The sequence below is a fragment of the Erinaceus europaeus genome, chromosome 5, assembly GCF_950295315.1.
Source record: "Erinaceus europaeus chromosome 5, mEriEur2.1, whole genome shotgun sequence".
Lineage (NCBI taxonomy): Eukaryota > Metazoa > Chordata > Mammalia > Eulipotyphla > Erinaceidae > Erinaceus > Erinaceus europaeus.
Genome location: NC_080166.1, coordinates 130,276,537 through 130,296,464, shown reverse-complemented (window position 1 = coordinate 130,296,464; position 19,928 = coordinate 130,276,537). Strand labels below are relative to the sequence as shown.

The window sequence follows — 19,928 nt, the reverse complement described above, 5'->3', positions numbered from 1 at the left end:
ATAAGCTCTACTGGATCCAGCTGTTAGCAATTTGATACTGAATCGTTGGTGTCTGAAAATAAATAAGACTGATAAAAACAGAAAATCTGAGGGCCAGGCAGTGGCCCACCTGGTTAAGTGTCCAACAGTACTATGAGCAAGGACCCTCGAAGGGACGAGGGTTTAATTCCCGCTCCCCACCTGCAGGGGTTCATGAGTAGGGTTCATGAGTGGTAAAGCAGGCCTGCAGATGTCTTATCTTTCTCCCTTCTATCTCCCCCCTCCTCTCAATTTCTCTCTGTCCCATTGAATAAAATAGAAAAGAAAGAAAGAAAGAAAGAAAGAAAGAAAGAAAGGAAGAAAGAAGAGAAAAAGGTAAAAGTGAACTCGTATTGCCAGTAGGAAGGCCCAGAAATTACCATGCTGGAAAAAAACAAACAAATGGAAAATCAGGAAATCTTTCCACATTATCAAGCTGGGTATAGATATGAATGCTAATATCTTAGGAGTCATGATGGGACTGTTATTTGGACCAAGGATCTGAATTTAATCTATTCTGATTTGGACATGTATGTTGCAAACTCTATCTGGGGGGAAAAAACAGTAGCTTCCCAATGTGTGTGGTATGATACTTAATACCAGCAACATGATAGTCTTACGGAAATGTTTCTTTGAGCTTTGCGTTGGGGATTTTAAATCAGTATGAAGGAGGTGCATCTTGTCTCAACTTCTTTAAACATTTTAGTGGACATGGGGCTACATACCATATTAATTAGTACCTCAGGGGTAACTGGAACAGTCAAGACCAACGTCATTATTTTCTGTCCATTTATGCTCTAGCGAGAGTGAGGGAAGGGTGAATGTGGTTTTGGGGAAGGCAACATTCAGAGACTAAAGTAGCATCACTAGGAATTAGTCTTTGCTCCTCTCCCTTTGACAGGAGTATAATTCTTTTATAGAGACAGAGAAGAAAGAGAAAGAGAGAGAGGTAGAGGGAGAAATAGATGGAGGAAGAGAGAGACACAGGGAGAGGGAGAGGGAGAGATAGAAGGAGAGATATAAATAAAAGGAGAGGGAAAGGGAGAAGAGGATGAGGGAGAAGGAGGGGGAGGGGAGAGAGCTGAGAGGGAGGGGGAAGGGGAGGTAGGAGGAGGGGGGAGGGAGACCTCAGCACCGAAACTCCAGCGTGGTGGGGCCCGGCTTCAACCTGGTTCATGCCCAAGATTAAACACTACACTGTCCAAGTGAGCGATTATGTCATTCCTATAGGTTCGTTCTTTATTGGAGAGAAACAGCCAGAAATTGAGAGGAAGGGGGAGATAGAAAAGGAGAGAGACAAGGATACCTGAAGGCCTGCTTCACCACTTGTGAAAGCTTTGCCCCTGCAGGAAGAGACTGGGGGCTTTGGGCATTGCGATTTGTGTGCTCAACCAGGTGTGCCACCACCCAGTCAACATGGGCTTCATTTTTAAGCTGGCTAGTCCAATATGGTGGCAAAGATGGCTTCCAAATTTCTCACAGTAATGCCAATTGGGAATAAAACAAAACAAAACAGCATACCCTTTATCAGCTGTTATTGGGATCATAAATGGGACCTATGAGGTGACTTAAGTTTTTATCAATACTCTCACCAGGTCTGGATGGTGATGGTACCTTCTGGATCTCTTAGGTGAGTGAGGGAGGAATACTTTACAAAAGGGAAATTTAAAAAAAAAGAAAAAGAAAAAGAAAAAAAGAAAGGTTGGCACCAAACAGAAATACCCAACATATGTTCTTTTACACATGTTAAAATTAATGTACATATTTTAAACACTTCCTCTTCTTTACTGTATTCAAGCCAGACTTATCCTCTCCTGGGAAGATACCTTAAACGCTTGCTGCTGTTGGACCCTCTTGTACTATCAGTTATGCACATGTCACTCATGCCAAGACCATCACAAAACTTAGAACAATTGACTGGTGAAAAGTGCTCATTTTCTGTGCCTCACCCTTCATCGTTCAATTAGATGCTAATTAATATTTTATTTTCATATTTTATATTTATATAAGTATGCATTATGCAGCACATATGATATATAATATATATTTAAATTTTATGTATTTTCCCGTTTATTGCCATTGTTGTTTTTATTGTTGTTGTAGTTATTATTGTTGTTGTTATTGATATTGTCATCATTAGATAGGACAGAGAGAACTAGAGAGAGGAGGGGAAGACAGAGAGGGCAAGAGAAAGACAGACACACCTGAAGACCTGCTTCACTGCCTGTGAAATGACTCCCCTGCAGGTGGGGAGCCAGGGGCTTGAACCAGGATCCTTATGCTGGTCCCTGCACTTCACACCACATGTGCTTAACCCACGGAGCTACTGCCCAACTCCCATAAAATATATTTTATATTTAGTCCTTAAGATATGTGTCCTTGTGTTAGGTTCCCTTTGGAATGGTGTCCAGAGAATATCATTTGTTCAACACAGTGTTTGACACATAATATTTGTTAAGTGGATATTTTCAGTTAGTTCTGCATATAAACATCTAAATGCATGTGTTTAGATGAGCTGTATCCAAGGTTCTAAAAGCAATATGCTCACATGGGGTAGACATTCACTTCACTTCAGTGATGTCTGTCTAGACATGACTATCTGCTTTGTTAGATCTTGTCACCCAGGAAGTCAGCCTGTGGTGCTGGATTGAATCTGTTTTCTTGCCTACTAGAAGTTTCTGTTTCTGCTCCAAATGAGCTACATCAGTTGCTTTGCCCCCAGTCACAGGAAACTATAAAAAGAGTTTCCAAAGCTTATTTAATATGCCAAACGTTATAAAACCTGCTTCCTTTCACATTCCATAGGTCTGGGTTTAGTCCTGTGGCCACAGTTCACTACAAATGAGACAGGAATATTGACTGAGGAAAGCAATGTTGTTCCAGTAGGCTACAGTTTTGAAAGTTTTGTTATTCAAAGAAAAAATACAATGGACAGTGGATATTAGGGACATAATTTCAGCCATAAATAAAGACTCCTTGATAGAAGGTTTTCTGAATTTTTGCTATAGATGATACCCAGGTAAGCTTATGTCATGGGGCTGTAGATATAGCTAATAAGTACTTTCTTCAAGTTGACCATTAGAAATATGTCACGTTTGTTTTAATAATATGCATATGTAAGAACCAATTGGAATGCATATTAGACACTTAGCTTCCACAATTTTTACATTTTCACTCATTCATTCGGGATGAATTAAGTTGTGACGCTGGCAGACACTGGACTAGACTGATTCTTGAGTTATTCCACTGTACTTTTGCCTCCAGGTGCTCAAATGGCAAAGTGAAATTTTATAAAGGGCTATGAAAAATTAATTGTTAGTATGAACTTATTAAGATTTGGTATAAATCAGTGATTGAGTGTGGATGTGTGTTTTTCCCTCTGATGATAGGTTCTGAGGGTGGTGCGACTTATTAAGATCTCACCTGCATTAGAAGACTTTGTGTACAAGATATTTGGTCCTGGGAAGAAGCTTGGGAGTCTGGTTGTCTTCACTGCCAGTCTCTTGATTGTGATGTCTGCCATCAGTTTGCAGATGTTTTGCTTCGTTGAAGAGCTGGACAGATTCACAACTTTTCCCAGGGTAAGAACGGTGGTTTCTTGGCTACATTATTATTCTTATCTTAGTCATAATGATTCGCATCACAGTGATTTCACTTGGGATAAGAACAACATGAAATGTTATTTTTGAATGTAACCTTTGAAAGATGAAGATGTGTGTTTATAATATACAGACCAATATAGCTTGGGTTATTGTTTTTGCTTTTTATCTTGTGCTAAATTTGTCACTAACTGCTATGCATTTATTGAGTGGCTTGGTCATCTGTGGACACAAATACATTTAAGTCCAGTGCTCATGACATTCTCAGGTGTAGGGGATAGACAAGAAGCAAATATAAAGCAAGGGGGCCTTGGTAAAGGTCAACACAGGTGCTTCAGAGATAAGGTCCATAACTAGGAGTGGAGGCCTCAAAGAGGACTTCTTAGATAAGGTGGTTCCAGCATGTGGATGTGGCCAAATAAAGCTTAAGAGAGCAGAGCTCCATGTGGTAAACATCGTATGTGCCCAGGATCTGATATGAGCCCTTTCTTGTTCTGGGACTTGAACAAGAAATGTCAGTGACAAGAGGATAACATAAAGTTAAGGAACTCGAGGTTGAGTTCAAGAGGACCCATATTTGAGAGTAGGTTGAGGTGTAGTGAAAGCTATGTGAGACACATGGGAAGGTGAGGAAGGTCCCTACAGGTGGCCTCCATAGCACTACAGGAAGGAAGGTGTTAGGTGTTGAGCAGGTCATGTAGGACACAAGTCAAGCAGGAAGTCACAGTGACCCTCTGCTCATTGACTGCCACCATGTATTACATAATAAATTTAAATCAGCTGCTGACTCCACAGTTCCAGGTTGCCCCTAAACTGTACCAGGTGACATCAATTCTATCAGATGGGAAACTAGGGGGTGTGGGGGTGTCTTTGCCTTGCCCACCAGCATTGAAAAAGGACTTTGACATTATATGAACAAAGAACAGGAAGTTGTGGGGACTCCAGGGGAAAGGGAGAGGAAGTGGAAAGTTCAAGATGAGGGAGGAACAGGAAGTTGGGGTGCAAGAGGAGGAAGGGAATAGGAAGTGGGTGTATATGAATAAGAATGGAATAGAAAGTGGGTACAAGAGTAGAAAGAGAACAGGAAATGGGGTACAAAGGTAGGAAGAGAACAGGAAGTGGGTGTACAAGAGTAGGAAGAAAACAGGAAGTGGGGTACAACAGTAGGAAGAGAACAGGAAGTAGGTGTACAAAAGTAGGAGGTGAATAGGAAGTCGAGGTATAAAAGTAGGAAGAGAATAAGAAGTAGGAATATAACAGGAAGTGAGGATACAAAGTAGGAAGGTATCAGGAAGTAGTTATGCAAAAAGAGGAAAGGAAGAGGAAGTGGAGGTGCAAGAGGAGGAAAAGAACAGGAAATGGAACAGGAAGGAAGTGCTGGGAGTGGAAAAATAAATACTGGGTTTGAATGGAGAGAAGGGCTTTAGCAGAGGTCTCTCAAGGAGACTTCAGTATGGTCACTTGCTCCAGGATCACAGATCTGAGAACAGAGGCTCTTGTATCTCCTCTGGGGCCACCTATTCCCCGAGGCAGAGAGACAACTCCCAGGTTAAGGTTGTCTTAGCTTGTGGTAGGACCACATAAGCTGTCATGACTCTAGAGTCAGACTCCTCTCCAGGAAAGTCAGCTCTCCCTGTGGGCCTGGGGGGATACCAGAGTAGCTGGCATTCATCTTTCTCATTTTTGAAATATCTCATTGAACGTGATTCCATCAAGTTCCATCCAAGATATGGAAGTAGAGGTGGATTCATCATTTTTTTATAGCAGAGTAGTATTCTCACTATTGTGTCTGAGGTGTCCCAGGTTTATTATGTACAGAAGATTTTCACATGAGGCAGAGAGAAGGAAAGAGACACAACACAAAGTGACTTCCTTAAGGTCTGAAGCTTGAACTCAGAGCCCTGTCAATGTTTGAGCTTTGGAAGGTGTTTGGTCTTTTTGTTTGTTGTTTGTTTCCTTTTTATAACTACATTTAAAAAAAAAAGTTGTATCCTGGGAGTCACAACAGGTTAAGCACATGTGGCACAAAGTGCTAGGACTGGGATAAGGATCTTGGTTCGAGCCCCAAGCTCCCCACCTGCAGGGGAGTCGCTTCACAGATGGTGAAGCAGGTCTGCAGGTGTGTATCCTTCTCTCCCCCTCTCTGTTTTCCCCTTCTCTCTCCATTTCTCTCTGTCCTATCCAACAATGATGTCAGTAACAACAACAATAATAATAACAACAACACAAGGGCAACAAAAGGGGATAAATAAATAAATAATTGTTTTTAAAATGATCTATTTAAAAAAAAAGTTATATCCTGGGTTTTATATTTGAAACTGCTATGTGAGTCTGTGTACAAGAAACAGACTGCTAGGTCCCTCCGACTTATGAGGACCCACTTCATTTCCAGCCACAGTAGTAATCAAGCAGCATTATATTTTCAGATCTCCAATTACTCAATTGTGCCTTTCTGCCTGATTACTCTGGCCATCAGGTTGACAGCAGCAAGTAGTGCAGGGCCCCTAATCAGTTATTCAGCAGCTGGCAGTGTTGACAGCTTGAGCATGCAGGCTGACAAGAGGGAGGGATGTTTCCTCATATGTGAAGCTTCCTTGCAATTTGGGCTCACATCCTTGGAAAATAACCAGACCTTACAAGAAAGGTTAAAAATATGATAGTGGCAAAAAGGAGTCTTTATCATTTCTAGTTGGTTAGTGGTCCTTGCCTGGGAGAGAATCATCAGGAAGGATGGCTGAAAACATGGGGCAGGGCTGGTGAAAGAGCTCACTTTGATACTGCACTGGTTTTGTTAGGGGTGCAACTCGGGTTCAAGCCTGGTCTCTGCTGCATTGAAGGAAACATTTGTGCTGTGGTCATTTTTCACTATTTATCTTCTGACTTGTGTGTTTCTGGCTTTCAGAAAACAAAAACATGGCATGGTGGCTGGGGAAGTGGATCAATGAGGTTCTGGTTTTGATCCACAGCACTACCTAAGAGAAAGACAGAATAGGGGGAAGAATAAGAGTCTGCCTTCTCTCTCTCACTCTGTGTGTGTGTGTGTGTGTGTGTGTGTGTGTGTGTGTGTGTGTGTGTGTGTCTGCCTCTCTGTCTGTCTCTCCCTCATACACACACATACACTTAAAAAACTGACAACTGATCTTCCATTTGCATTCCAAACTTTGTCTCTAGGTCTCAATCCCTGTCAGTCGGTATGATGTTTCATTACCCAGCAGAATGTGTGATGTGTTACTAATGGCGTCTCCTTCTTGGCCCCAATACATCTTTCTTTTCTTTCTTTTTATTATTTTTTTTCCCTCATGATTGTCACTGAGGCTTAGTGCCCAGACAGTGAATTCACAGCTCCTGGCAACCATTTATTTCTTGCTTTTTTTTTTTTCTTTATTTTTGATAGACACAGAGATAGAAGGTGGGAGAGAGAAAGACAGATACCTGCAGCTGGTTTTCACTGCTTCTGAAGCCCCCCTCCCACCCTGCCCTGCTGCTGGGGACTGGAGATTTGAACCCAGAATCCTCCTGCCTGGTATCATGGGTGCTTTACCTGCTGCTCCACCACCTGGCCCCTCCGACTTTCCATACTGCACTTTTTGAGAAAAGAAGAGGCAGAAAGAGAGAGGGGAAGGGACATTATAGCATGACTCCCCCAATAATAGCCCCGAGGTCTTACTAATGGTGGTGGGGGGAACCGTCATGAGCTGTGAAGCAGGGCTGCAGGTGTCTCTGTCTCTCTCCCTCTCAGTTTATCTCTGTCCAGTAAATAAGTAGCAATCTCTTGGTGCTACCCATCATCCTTGAATGTGATATAAGGACTGGATCTGAGGCCTCATGCATGATAAGACTTGGCCTTTCCCAGATGAACTAACTCTTGGCCCCTTGATGAAATGTATTAAAACACTTTCATCATCCAGCAGTCTTTGTTTTGTGGGACTTAAATGTTGGGTTAGGAGATAAGGCTCAAGTATTATTAATAATAATAATTACTATTATTATTTCACCAGAGCAGTAGTCAGCTTTGGCTTAAAGTGGTGATGAGGATTGAACCTGGGACTTGAGAGGCTCAAGTATGAAAGTCTTTCTGCATCACCACAATGTTACCTGCATCCCTTCTCAATTAACAGTTCATAATGGCAAAGCCTCTGCAGATCCTGACGGACTGGTATAAATAAAAAACATCAATGTTTCGGGAACAAAGACAAAAACAAACTGTATATGTTTTATATTCTCTTATTATTTCCTACTATCCATTTTATCTAAAACATCATTTACATGATAAAGGAACTGGCCTCTAAGTTACTAAAATACATGCAATAAATGCCCACCATATGTCTTCAAGCAATTATACATCTTTAGTCCTTTTAATTTCCCACTAAAACAGTAATAAAGAGTCCTCCTTTGCTTGGTAATTCTACTAGTGGTGATCGTTTATCTTCATAAATAATACACTGCCCTGCGTAACTGGGAGTACTTGAATTTTAATATTATTTACTTGAGGGTTATCCTCACTTGCATTTTGACACACTAATTACTTGCTCTGTTGAATCCTCATTTTCAAAATCGTGTCCATAACAGTTGTACAATACAAGCAGTTGATGCTCTGAAGCATTTAATCACAAATTAATTTCCCTGCTTCCTCTCACTGCTGAAGGGGCCAGTCCCTTTAGTTGCTCTGATAGAGTCACTGAGAAATCTCCCCAAACACTTGGCTCTTCTTTGGACATCATCTTCCAGATGTGGTTAGAATTTCACTGCCTTTTCATTGGCATGCGATGGTTGACATCAGTTGTTGACGTGTGAGTACAGTTTCTCATTCCCCCATGATAGGTGTCTGCATACCACTGTTTTTTAAAAATAAATTCTTTTAAAAATATTTATTTATTTATTCCCTTTTGTTGCCCTTGTTTTATTGTTGTAGTTACTATTGTTGTTGTTGATGTCGTTGTTGGATGGGACAGAGAGAAATGGAGAGAAGAAGAGGGGAAGATGGGGGGCAGAGAGGAGAAAGACAGACACCTGCAGACCTGCCTCACCGCCTGTGAAGCGACTCCCCTGCAGGTGGGGAGCTGGGGCTCAAACCGGGATCCTTGCTCAGGTCCTTGTGCTTTGTGCCATGTGTGCTTGATCCACTGTGCTACCACCCAACTCCCTGCACACCACTGTTATTCCCAACTTGGGTCCTTCTCCACCATCATCGTGCACTGAGTTCCTAGGACCCTGTCCACCCCTTCCGTCTCCTCTGCTCCCTGAGTCCTTTGCCTGGGCACAGTACCCCCAGCCGTTCCAGTTTCATCTTGTGTTTTCTCTTCCACCTATGAATGGACCACCCAGCATTCATCTTTCTCTTTTTTGAAATATCTCATTGAACGTGATTCCATCAAGTTCCATCCAAGATATGGAAGTAGAGGTGGATTCATCATTTTTTATAGCAGAGTAGTATTCTCACTATTGTGTTTGAGGTGTCCCAGGTTTATTACATATAGAAGATGTTCACATGAGGCAGAGAGAAGGAAAGAGACACAACACAGAGCACCATTCTGGTACATTCTATACTGGGGATAGAACCTTTAACCTCAAGCAGGAAACTCTGAGGCTTTACCCGTTAAGCTATTAAATGAGAGGCATGGAGAGTCTCTGGATGTGAGAAATGACTTCCTTGAGGTCTGAAGCCAGAACTCAGAGCCCTGTCAATGTTTGAACTTTGGAATATATTTGGTCTTTTATTATCTTTTTTCTGTTTGTTGTTTTTTGTTTGTTTCTCTTCTCTCATTTCTGTCCTTGGAGGACAATAAGAGAGCTACTGGAAGAAATGTTATTTCTCTGAGGAGAGATTTGCATTGAACAAAATTCTTATTTTTGTTTTACTGCAGATAAAGCAAATCAATTGAAAAAGTTTCCTGCATCTTGTAGACAGTAGAGATATTTTTTTTTTAATTTCTTCTGTGTTTAATGTCTCTCAGACCCATCAAATTGTTTCAGTCAGAGACTTGAGACTAACTGTTGACTAAATGCCTGGACATTGCAGCTCTGGGAGAGAAACCAGCGGTTTGGTTTATTTTACAGCAAAGCAGAGGTTGAGCTTAATGAAGCCACTGTTACCAAATGCCAGTGTTCTGTACCTATTGGTCAAAATTCAGTATTTAAAGAGAAGTCTGAGGAAGAGGAAAACAGATTTTTTTAAATAAATTTATAATGATTTTTTAAGGAGCGTGACTTAGTGCTAACATATAAATAAAAGGACAGTCCCTTTTATTTGTCAACAAAGTGACGAAGAGAGAGGCTCCCTGTGAATGAATATAAAACTCATTATTATTAAACAAGTAAAGTAGCGGTCAGCAGAGTCCCTCATCTTCTGCACCAAAGGCCTTTCTAATGAATTCGAACAGGGGTATGTGTGTGGGAATTGTACACAGCAACAAGGAAATACAGTCTTTGATCACAGCGCCCAGATCTTTCTAAAAGCCAAGGTCTAAGAGAAATATAGCCAGACCTCCCACCTTCTGCAACCCATAAAGATCTTTGGTCCATACTCCCAGAGGGATAAAGGATAGGGAAGTTTCCAGTAGTGGGGATGGGACATGGAAGTCTGGTGGTGGGAACTGTATGGAACTGTACCCTTTCAATCTTTCAATATTGTTACTAATAATTATCAAATCACTAATAAAAATGTAACAAAAGAGGTATAAATCTGAATCCAAACTCATCACCACCAACAAGCCCCCTTCCTTATTTCCCTGCCTACTTACTTTCTTATACCAGATAGAGAGAGGCAGAGAGAGTATTTGTGAAAGAGATTACAGCACCCAGATTTCTTCAACACAGTGTGGGGGGCGGGCAGGCTTAAGCTTGGGTGGCTCACGAGGCAAAGTAGTGCACTAATTCAGTGACTTCACCAGCCCAGCTATTTCATAAAACAATGGGAAACGAGAAGAGTAGGCCTTAATGATAATGCACTTCAGTAAGGAAGTGTCAGAAAGAGAAGCATCTTGGTTCTTTTGGGCTTGGTTATTGATGCTGTCACTCTAGGATGCTTGCTCACACTTAGTCGTGGGTATGACTGGGTAGCTAACTATTTTGGGAATCAATTTTCACCTCGTATCGAGACAGTCAAAGGCATTTCTGTTCTTTGTTCTTGTAAGTGCATTTATATATATAAAAAAATCTACCCCAAGGAGAAAAGCAATCAGAGATCCATACAAAATTGACCTTCAAAAACAATGTTCTGTGTAGCATGATTTATCACTGTGGGAATTTTGAAACAAAATTATTGCCCAATCATATGGGAATGTTGGGATAAATAAGCCCACAATGAAATTGCGTGTTTGCAGATAGATTGAATTTTGTTTCAAGTATATGTACACACCTAGAAAAGAAAAGCTGGTAGAATTTTCTAGTTATTATTTTTTATTGCCAGTAGGATTCTTGCTGGGGGCTTCATGCCTACATGATAAAACCACTGCTCCAGGTAGATGATGGTGATGATGAAGAGGAGGAGGATTGTTGGTATGCATGAGACCCTTTCTGTTTCATTTGGTTTAAATCCCCCCTGCTTAACACTATTCTATTTACATAACCACTTCATTCTATTTACTGTTAACAAGTTCCACCCTCCCTCCAGGGCATTTGTGGTTCAGTGATAGGATTCTCGCCTAATCTGCCCCCTCTTTGTCACACTCTGATTTTCACCAGTCACTTTTCTCTCCACCCTCTCTATGTCACATCCTGTTTCCACCCTACTTGGGAAGTATATATAAAGACAGCATTGTGAGTTTTAGAGTATTTTACCTTGAGTTTAGCTTAGCTCGTCTTAGATTGTGCTGCGTCCTGCATGAATAAAGAGATACTGCCTACAGCTCAACTATGAGTCCCTGGTCGTCTGTTACCTGCCCGTGAAGCCAACCCGGCGAAAACAACCTAACCCGTCGAAAACGACAGAGGATTATCATTGTTATTTGATAGGACAAAGAGAAATTGAAAGAGGAGATAGGGAGAGAGAAACAAAGTGAGATACCTGCAGCCCTGCTTGATGGCTTGTGAAGTTTCTCCCCTGCAGATGGAGACTAGGAGTTTGTATTGCGTCCTCGTGCCTGGTAATATATCTGCTCAACCAGGTGTGCCACCACCCAGCCCTCGATTTCTAAAACAAACTCTCAAAAATATATTCAAGCTGCTGTTTGAATTACTCCTTATCTTATTCTTTATACTGCTTAGTACCATCAAATTTTCTACAATGAGTGGCTTTCTCAGATAAAAAAAAAAAATCAGGGAAGATGGACATCTAGATACATATAAAACCACCTTGCCTTGTAATTACACATAACAAAAAGTAAAATTTAAATGACAAAGAGATAAACAAGTAAAATTTTAAGGAGAGAAAATTATGTATGCAGATATTAAAAGATAGGTGTATTACACCAAAGCAAAGGACTCTGGGAAAGATGGAGGAGGGAGGAGGCTGGGTGGGCAGTGGGATCGTGCTGCAAGATGGTGGAAAGTGACCTCAGTGGGGGATGGGAATGTTTGCAGACACCTGTCACAGGAGATGAGAGTTGTACCCATGTGTCAACAATGGTACTATAATCCATGAGCCACCCAACAAGGGGATAATAAAAAATAGAAGCAGATAATGTTTCTTTATATTTATTTATTTTCCCTTTTGTTGCCCTTGTTGTTTTTCACTGTTGTTGTAGTTATTGTTGTTGTTGTTGATGTTGTCATTGTTAGATAGGACAGAGAGCAATGGAGAAAGGAGGGGAAAACAGAGAGAGGGAGAGAAAGATAGACACCTGCAGACCTGCTTCACTGCTTGTGAAGCGACTCCCCTGCAGGTGGGGAGCCGGGGGCTCGAACGAGGATTTTTCCACTGGTCCTTGCGCTTTGTGTCACGTGCACTTAACCTGCTGCGCTACCACCTGACTCCCTCAGATAATGTTTCTATAGCTAATTTGCTGGTTGCTTTTAGGTACCTATAAATGAAGTGTATATATGCTCTTTCACAGGCATAAAAAGGTTAAGGTTAATTTTAATTATGTACTAAAATAAATTAATTTTCCTTTCTGTAAAATCAGCTTTGTCACAGTGATATCATTTTATTTAAATATTCATAAACCACTATCAAATATATCTGCAAAGTCTTAAGAGTATTAAGCAAGCATTATCAAAATAGAAGCAAGACTTTGAAATGTGTGTTTGCAAAAGCACAGAGCAGACAGTATAATTTGCGGTCAAGATCTCCTCTAGACAGTGAAGAGAAGGCAGCCAGCAACACCAGTTAAGAGGGAAACCTCCAATTCTGAGAGGTAGATTCTTTTTCCCGTATGTGAAAGTGTCAGCTTGAATTGCTTTCTTTTTTAAAAAATATTTTTATTTATTATTGGATAGAGACAGAGAGGAATTGAGAGGTTGGAAAATTGAGATTTAGAGAGACAGAGAGACACCTGCAGCACTACCTCACCACTTGCGAAGCTTTTCCCCATGCAGGTGGGGACCAGGGGCTTGAACCTGCATCCTAGAGCACTGTTCTTCTTCTAGCGTTTGCCCTTCTTCTGTAGCCAGTCAACAGGTCAGGTTGAAAGCTTTCAGGAGCTGCTTGTTGCTGGCTTTGAAAGTGACTGGGGGGAGTCGGGCGGTAGCGCAGCGGGTTAAGCGCAGGTGGCGCTAAGCACAAGGACCAGCGGAAGGATCCCGGTTCGAGCCCCCGGCTCCCCACCTGCAGGGTAGTCACTTCACAGGCGGTGAAGCAGGTTTGCAGGTGTCTGTCTTTCTCTCCCCCTCTCTGTCTTCCCCTCCTCTCTCCATTTCTCTCTGTCCTATCCAACAACAATGACATCAATAATAACTACAACAATAAAAAAAAAAAGGGGCAACAAAAAGAATAAATAAAAATAATTTAAAAAAAAAAAAAAAAAAAAAAAGAAAGTGACTGGGATCCATGTGGATTCAGTCGGCTAGGAAGGATCGTCAGTTTCCCCAATGAATGGGTACTCACGGGATGCACCACGAGAAGGTCGATCCAATGCTCTTAAACAGGTGTCCCTCCTCCTGGCCCCAAATTACTTTCTTTTTTAAAAACTTTTGTTTATAAAAAGGAAACACCAACAAAACCATACGATAAGAGGGAGTCGGACAGTAGCGTAGTGGTTAAGTGCAGGTGGCACAAAGCACAAGGACCGGCGAGAGGATCCCGGTTCAAGCCCCCAGCTCTCCACCTGCAGGGGAGTCGCTTCACAAGCGGTGAAGCAGGTCTGCAGGTGTCTATCTTTCTCTCCCCTTCTCTGTCTCCCCCTCCTTTCTCCATTTCTCTCTGTCCTATCCAACAACAACGACATCAATAACAACAACAATAATAACTACAATAATAAAACAACAAGGGCAAAAACAAAGGGAAAATGAATAAATAAATATTTTTTAAAAAGAGGGGTACAACTTCACACAATTCCTGCCACCAGAACTCCATAGCCCCTCACTTCCCCCTGATAAAATCCCTATTCTTTATCCCTCTGGGAGTATGGACCCAGGGTTATTATGGGGTGCAGATGGCGGGAAGGTCTGGCTTCTAAAATGGCTTCCCTGCTGAACATGGGCATTGGCAGGTCAATCCATACTGTCTTTCTCTTTCCCTAGTGGGACAGGGCTCTGGGGAAGCAAAGCTTCAGGACACAATGATGGGGTCATCTGCCCAGGGAAGTCAGGTTGGCATCATGATAGCATCTGGCTGAAAAAAAAAAAAAAGAGTTAACATATAAAGCCAAACAAACTGTTGACTAATCATGAACCTGAAGGCTGGAATATTGCAGATGATGATTTGGGGTCTCTGTTTTGAAGATAGCTAGAAGGCCTATTTTAGTTCTATTCCAAAAGGTCCATGACTATACTACTTGTTTTCCTGAGCCTGTTACTTACCAAATTAGTTTCTATTTAAAGTCAAAGAGAAAAAGCCTCATTCTTGAGCTCAGCTATACAAATACATAGTTAAGAAAGCGCTAAAGTCTCCTGTATCTACTGGGTGGTATTCTCCTTACAGATGTTTCCTTAGTCAACCCTAAGCTGAGGTTGCAACAGGGCACGCACTGTATTTGCAGGAGCACTATTTATATATGTCACTAAATGCTACAGCAGCAATAAAATACCAATGTGTGCCTGTGATATTATTAGCTGATGAAATGCATCCTTTCTATTAGGAAGATTTAATGCAGCTGACATCAACAAAACCACTAACACAGAAATAGGGAATAGATACTCTAGGAAATTTGACAGTCCGTTCTGTGAAGAAAACGAATGCAGAGGTTGCTATCTGGATAAACCTCCAGGTCTCATTTTCACAGCTGTTTGTTCTGTCAGGTGGACAGTTGCATTTCAAGATGATTTTAACATGATTGGTGGGAAGTATACCTTTCAACTAAAAATACCAGGTCCCGCAAGAAAAAGTCTTAAGTGAGGGAAGTAAGTTTGTTCAGTTCATCTTGATATTTCTCCTTAGTGGTTTCTAATATAGGGACGTTAACATTTAAGCCCTAAATGGTTTTTATTATTAGAATTCATCCTGTAATTTTAGACTCATATGAAAATGAAAAGGTTATGGTACTTTTCATCAGGAAAATGTTAACGAGTAGAGTTTAACAAAAATACTTCTAAAAAATCCTGCAGACACCTATTTTTTCACTGCTGAGAAATAATTTATAAAATACATACATTATATAAAATTATATGTTAATTTATTAATCTATATTTTATACAGCTTATATTTTTATAAATCACACTTTATAGCTTTAAGTAAAATGTTTATTATTTTTTAAAGTACATCTGGTGCTTTTAGATTCTTATGAAAAGGTTACGTCCTTTTCATCTGGGAAAAAAATGTTACTAAATGCAATTCATTTGAGCAAAAATAGCAAATAAAATCCTGCAGATACCAATTTTTCATTAATGATGAACTACACGTGAATTTGTACACATGAGTTTGTAAATTAATTTAGCATAATATGGAACTTCAGAAAGAACACAGCATTGAGCTCAACAAAGAATGAAAAAATTTTTAAATATTACTCAGTCAAGACATGTGTATCATTGAAGAAATGTAGGTAACAGAAGGTTAACTGTGGGATGGTGGGATAGATCAGCTGGGAGGGAGCCCACATTGCCACACATCTGGTCCAGATTAGAGCCTCAGGCCTACAGCGCTGGGAGTCGCTCTCCCTGTCTTTCTGTTTCGCTCCTGCTTTCTGAAATATCTTGGAATGGTGAGACCCAGGTGGCAATAATTAGGAAACAAAAGTCGACCATTATTCCATTTCAAGATGACTTTAACTTGTAACATCCAGAAGGCTAAAATGGGCTGACCCCCACTCCAGAGACTCAAGACACCATCCGATGCCTGCCAGTCTAGGATGAACCTTGAAGGCTCCAGTGTCTAACCCGCAGGGTACTTGGAGGGATTAGTTTAAATCATGGACAGTTCATGGCTTTCAAAGCTGCAACACGCCATAGAAATACTTGGCATGGCTCAGTGTCTCTGCTCCTTTCACTTTAATCTTACCCTGAAAAGACATCCTGGAAGACTGTACAAGTCTACGGTAGTCTCTCGGTTGTCACTAAACACGTCCATGTGAATGTTCACCTGAGCACGACCGTGCTGGAAGAGAGAAGAGACAACCAGATATACTTTCAGAGCTAAAAAAAAAAAAAAGATAAGATTTTGCAAATTAGTCTGCCATTTTTTTTTTTTTACTCTTGTGATGATATTCAAGTATAGACTCTACTTAAAGTAATTGGCTTCTGGAGTAGGCATAATGAACACTTTGATGTCTACTTTGCCTCTAATTGCATTCAAGTTCATTTTGACATTTAAGGCCAATTACGTTAGTCTAGATTCAGTAAGAGTTTTCTATAGTACTCTAAAAATTCAACTGATCAGCAGGCTCCCCTTTCCCCTTCTCATTTTATCCATAAAAAATGGAATGCTTGGCAACTGACTTATTTTAAGGATGATAAAAAGCAGAATAAATAATGTGGGCTCCTTTAGGAAAACAAAAAGCCAAGAACTATTTGGTCTTTCTTGCCAACATAAAAGGCGGTCACAGAAATAAATGAAACCATCAGTTTCAATGTTACTTTTCCCCCTCAATCACAAGGAATGAGACATTAGTGTAGCCCTTTTACAGGGGGATTAATCTTTTATGCATTTCACTTCTGTTAACAGCAGAAGCAATTGACTTCAACATGAATCTGATTCCAGAAGAGTTCATATAGAGGCCCATACACAATTCCTAAAACTTCACCCTTCAAAAGTCACTAATCACTAAGCTCTCCCAAGCAGGGCCCATCAACATTTTTTAGGGATTTAATAATGATTAACAGTATTGTAGAATAAGAGGGGTCCAATTACATATCATTCCCACCACCAGAGTTCCATATCCCATCCCCTTCACTGGAAGCTTCCCTACTCTTTATCCCTCTGGAGCATAAACCCAGGATCTTTATGGGGAGCAGAAGATGGGAGTTCTGTCTTCTATAATTTCCTTTTCGCTGGACATGGGCATTGGCAAGTGGATCCATATCCCCAGCCTGTTTCTATCTTTCCCTGTGGGGCATGACTCTGGGGAAGTGGGGTTCCAGGACACATTGGTGAGGTTGTCTATCCAGGAAAGTCAGGTTAGCATCATGGTATGATCTGCAACTTGGTGGCTAAAAAAGGATTAAGATATAAAGGGGACAAATTATTTAATAAAATCTTCTCAGATGATACTTTTAGCCCATGTGCATATTAGCTGTTGGGCTCAGGCAAAAATTAGTAAAGTCATGAGCTCCATGAAGTGTACTTAAAATAAGTATTCTTATTCCTAGCTTCTTCCTGTGTGAAGACCCTTAGTCACATCTGCTTTATTCTTGCCATTAGGTTCCAACAACAAAATTTAGATGATGTTGTGTTGTTTTATTTTTTTCTTATTATGTAGCTCTGGTGTCTCACACGTGTGGTATCTCTGTTGAACAACTTCTCTGGACCAGTGTGCTCACTCTTCACTGGGGAGTGGACAAAGGGGAGGGGCAGAGAGAGGGAGGAGAGACACCACGGCATATCTCCATCCATAGAGCTCTCCTGGTGCGCCAAGTGGTACCAGTACTTGAACCCAAGGCTTTGTGCATGGTAAAGTGTGCACTGTGCTCAGGGAGCCATCTCCAAGCCCTTGCTGTGTTGTCAGATTCCAGATCACAAGCCAAGAGCACAGCACCTATTTCACTTAGCTCAATGTTTTCCATCAACTGGGTTATAATACTGTGATATTATTTTATTTAATAAGGACTGATGAGCTGCCAGCACCAAGAGGCAATGTATATATAGTATCTGTCAGTAATAAGACATTTATCTTAGCACACAGACATACACACATCCTTTTTTTTTTTTTTCCTTTCTTTTGCCTTCAGGGTTATCGCTCTTGGTGGCCTTTTTTTTTTTTTCTGATTTTATTCGATAGGACAGAGAGAAATTGAGAGAGGCAGGGGAGGTAGAGAGGGAGAAAGATACACCTGCAGACCTACCTGCTTCATTGCTTATGAAGCCTCCTCACACCTTCAGGTAGGGCGCCAGGGTCCTGGATCTCCCCATGTGTCCTTGTGTTCCGTACTATGTGAGTTTAACTAGGTGCACCATTGCCTTGCCTCTATTTTTTCTCTTTCTTTCTTTCTTTCTTTCTTCCTTTCTTTCTTCTTTTTTTCTAAACCAGAACACTGCTCAAATCTAGCCAAAGATTGAACCTCAGACCCTAGCAACGTCAGACATAAAATCTTCTGCATAATCATTATGCTTTCTCCACAGCCCCCTTTAATTTAATTTTTTGCTGGTAAGATCTAGTCTGAGAAAATGGACAAACAAATCAACTACCACCGGCAGTTAAAAGAGCACATAGTCATGGGTGTTTTCAGGCACGATATCATGCAGCCCTTGGAGACAGTGTGGGTTTGGTTCTACACCTCCAGAGTTAATCACTTATCACAATGGACTGAATCGCATGGAAGGTTTTGGTGCCCCTACCGCATAGAAGAGCTATGTTGGGGTCCGGCGGTATTGCAGCGGGTTAAGCGCATGTGGCACAAAGTGCAAGGACCAAGGACCGGCGTAAAGATCCGGCTTTGAGTCCCCGGTTCCCCCCACACACACCTGCAGGGGAGTCATTTCACAGACAGTGAAGCAGATCTGCAGGTGTCTCTCTTTCTCTCCCCCTCTCTGTCTTTCCCTCCTCTCTCCATTTCTCTCTGTCCTGTCCAACAACGAGAACATCAATAACAATAATAACTACAACCATAAAACAAGGGCAACAAAAGGGAAAACAAATAATAATAAAGAAAAAAAGAAGAGCTATGTTGACACTATCCTCCTGTAGTTTATAAGGTGTGAGACAGTATTAGATCTGAAGGGACAGTGTGCTTGACTGTGAACAGAGACCGGAAGTGATTAAGTACAGGATGTTGAAAAAATGACTCCCATTGATTTGCTTGATACGGGTTGCCATAGACCAGACCTTCAGTTCATAAAATAAGCAAACTGTTGCTGGCTCCCTGATGTCAAACTGTTGCTGGCTCCCTGATGTTATTTTCACCTCGCACACAGAAGACTCGAGTGAAATTCCCAGCCTATCCATTATGCAGTACTGGTCCTATGTTGGACCAAGCAGTGGTGCACCTAGTTGAGTGAATATACTACAATGCTCAAGGACCCAGGTTCAAGTCCCTGGTCCTCACCTGCAGAAAGAAAGCTTGACAAGCATTGAAACAGTGCTGCAGGTGTCTGTCTCTCTTCCTCACTATCTTCCCCTTCTCTCTCAATTTCTCTGTTTCTATCCAATAAATAAAATTTAAAAGATATTTTAAAATATCTAAAAATCAAGTGGATGACAATTAAACAGTGTATGCCTGTGTCTTCGAACCACCTGGTCACAGATGAAATCAAGTATTGGTATTGAGGACATTGGTGATGGGAGAAAGGGATCCAAAGATAGAAACTTCAACCTAATAAGGGAATCGGTCCTTTGGTTGTCTTGCACATGGTAGGTGACTGTAGTTAACAGAAGCACAGTGGATGTTCAAAACTCTTTTTTTTTAATTTTTAATATTTATTTATTCATTCCTTATTGTTGCCCTTGTTTTTTTATTGTTGTAGTTATTATTGATGTCGTCGTTGTTGGATAAGACAGAGAGAAATGGAGAGAGGAGGGGAAAACAGAGAGGGGGAGAGAAAGATAGACACCTGCAGACCTGCTTTACTGCTTTACTGCTTGTGAAGTGACTCCCCTGCAGGTGGGGAACCGGGGGCTTGAATTGGGA

The 19,928-nt window shown here is 41.2% G+C and overlaps 1 protein-coding gene across 1 annotated transcript in view; it reads left to right on the top strand.

Moving 5' to 3' along the window:
• Positions 1-19,928, top strand: part of NALCN (sodium leak channel, non-selective) — a 349,157-nt gene that overhangs the window by 181,446 nt on the left and 147,783 nt on the right. Inside the window, exon 13 of the mRNA XM_060191812.1 lies at positions 3,408-3,599. Within this exon, the coding sequence (XP_060047795.1) occupies positions 3,408-3,599 (192 nt within the window). The remainder of the gene's footprint in view (positions 1-3,407; positions 3,600-19,928) is intronic.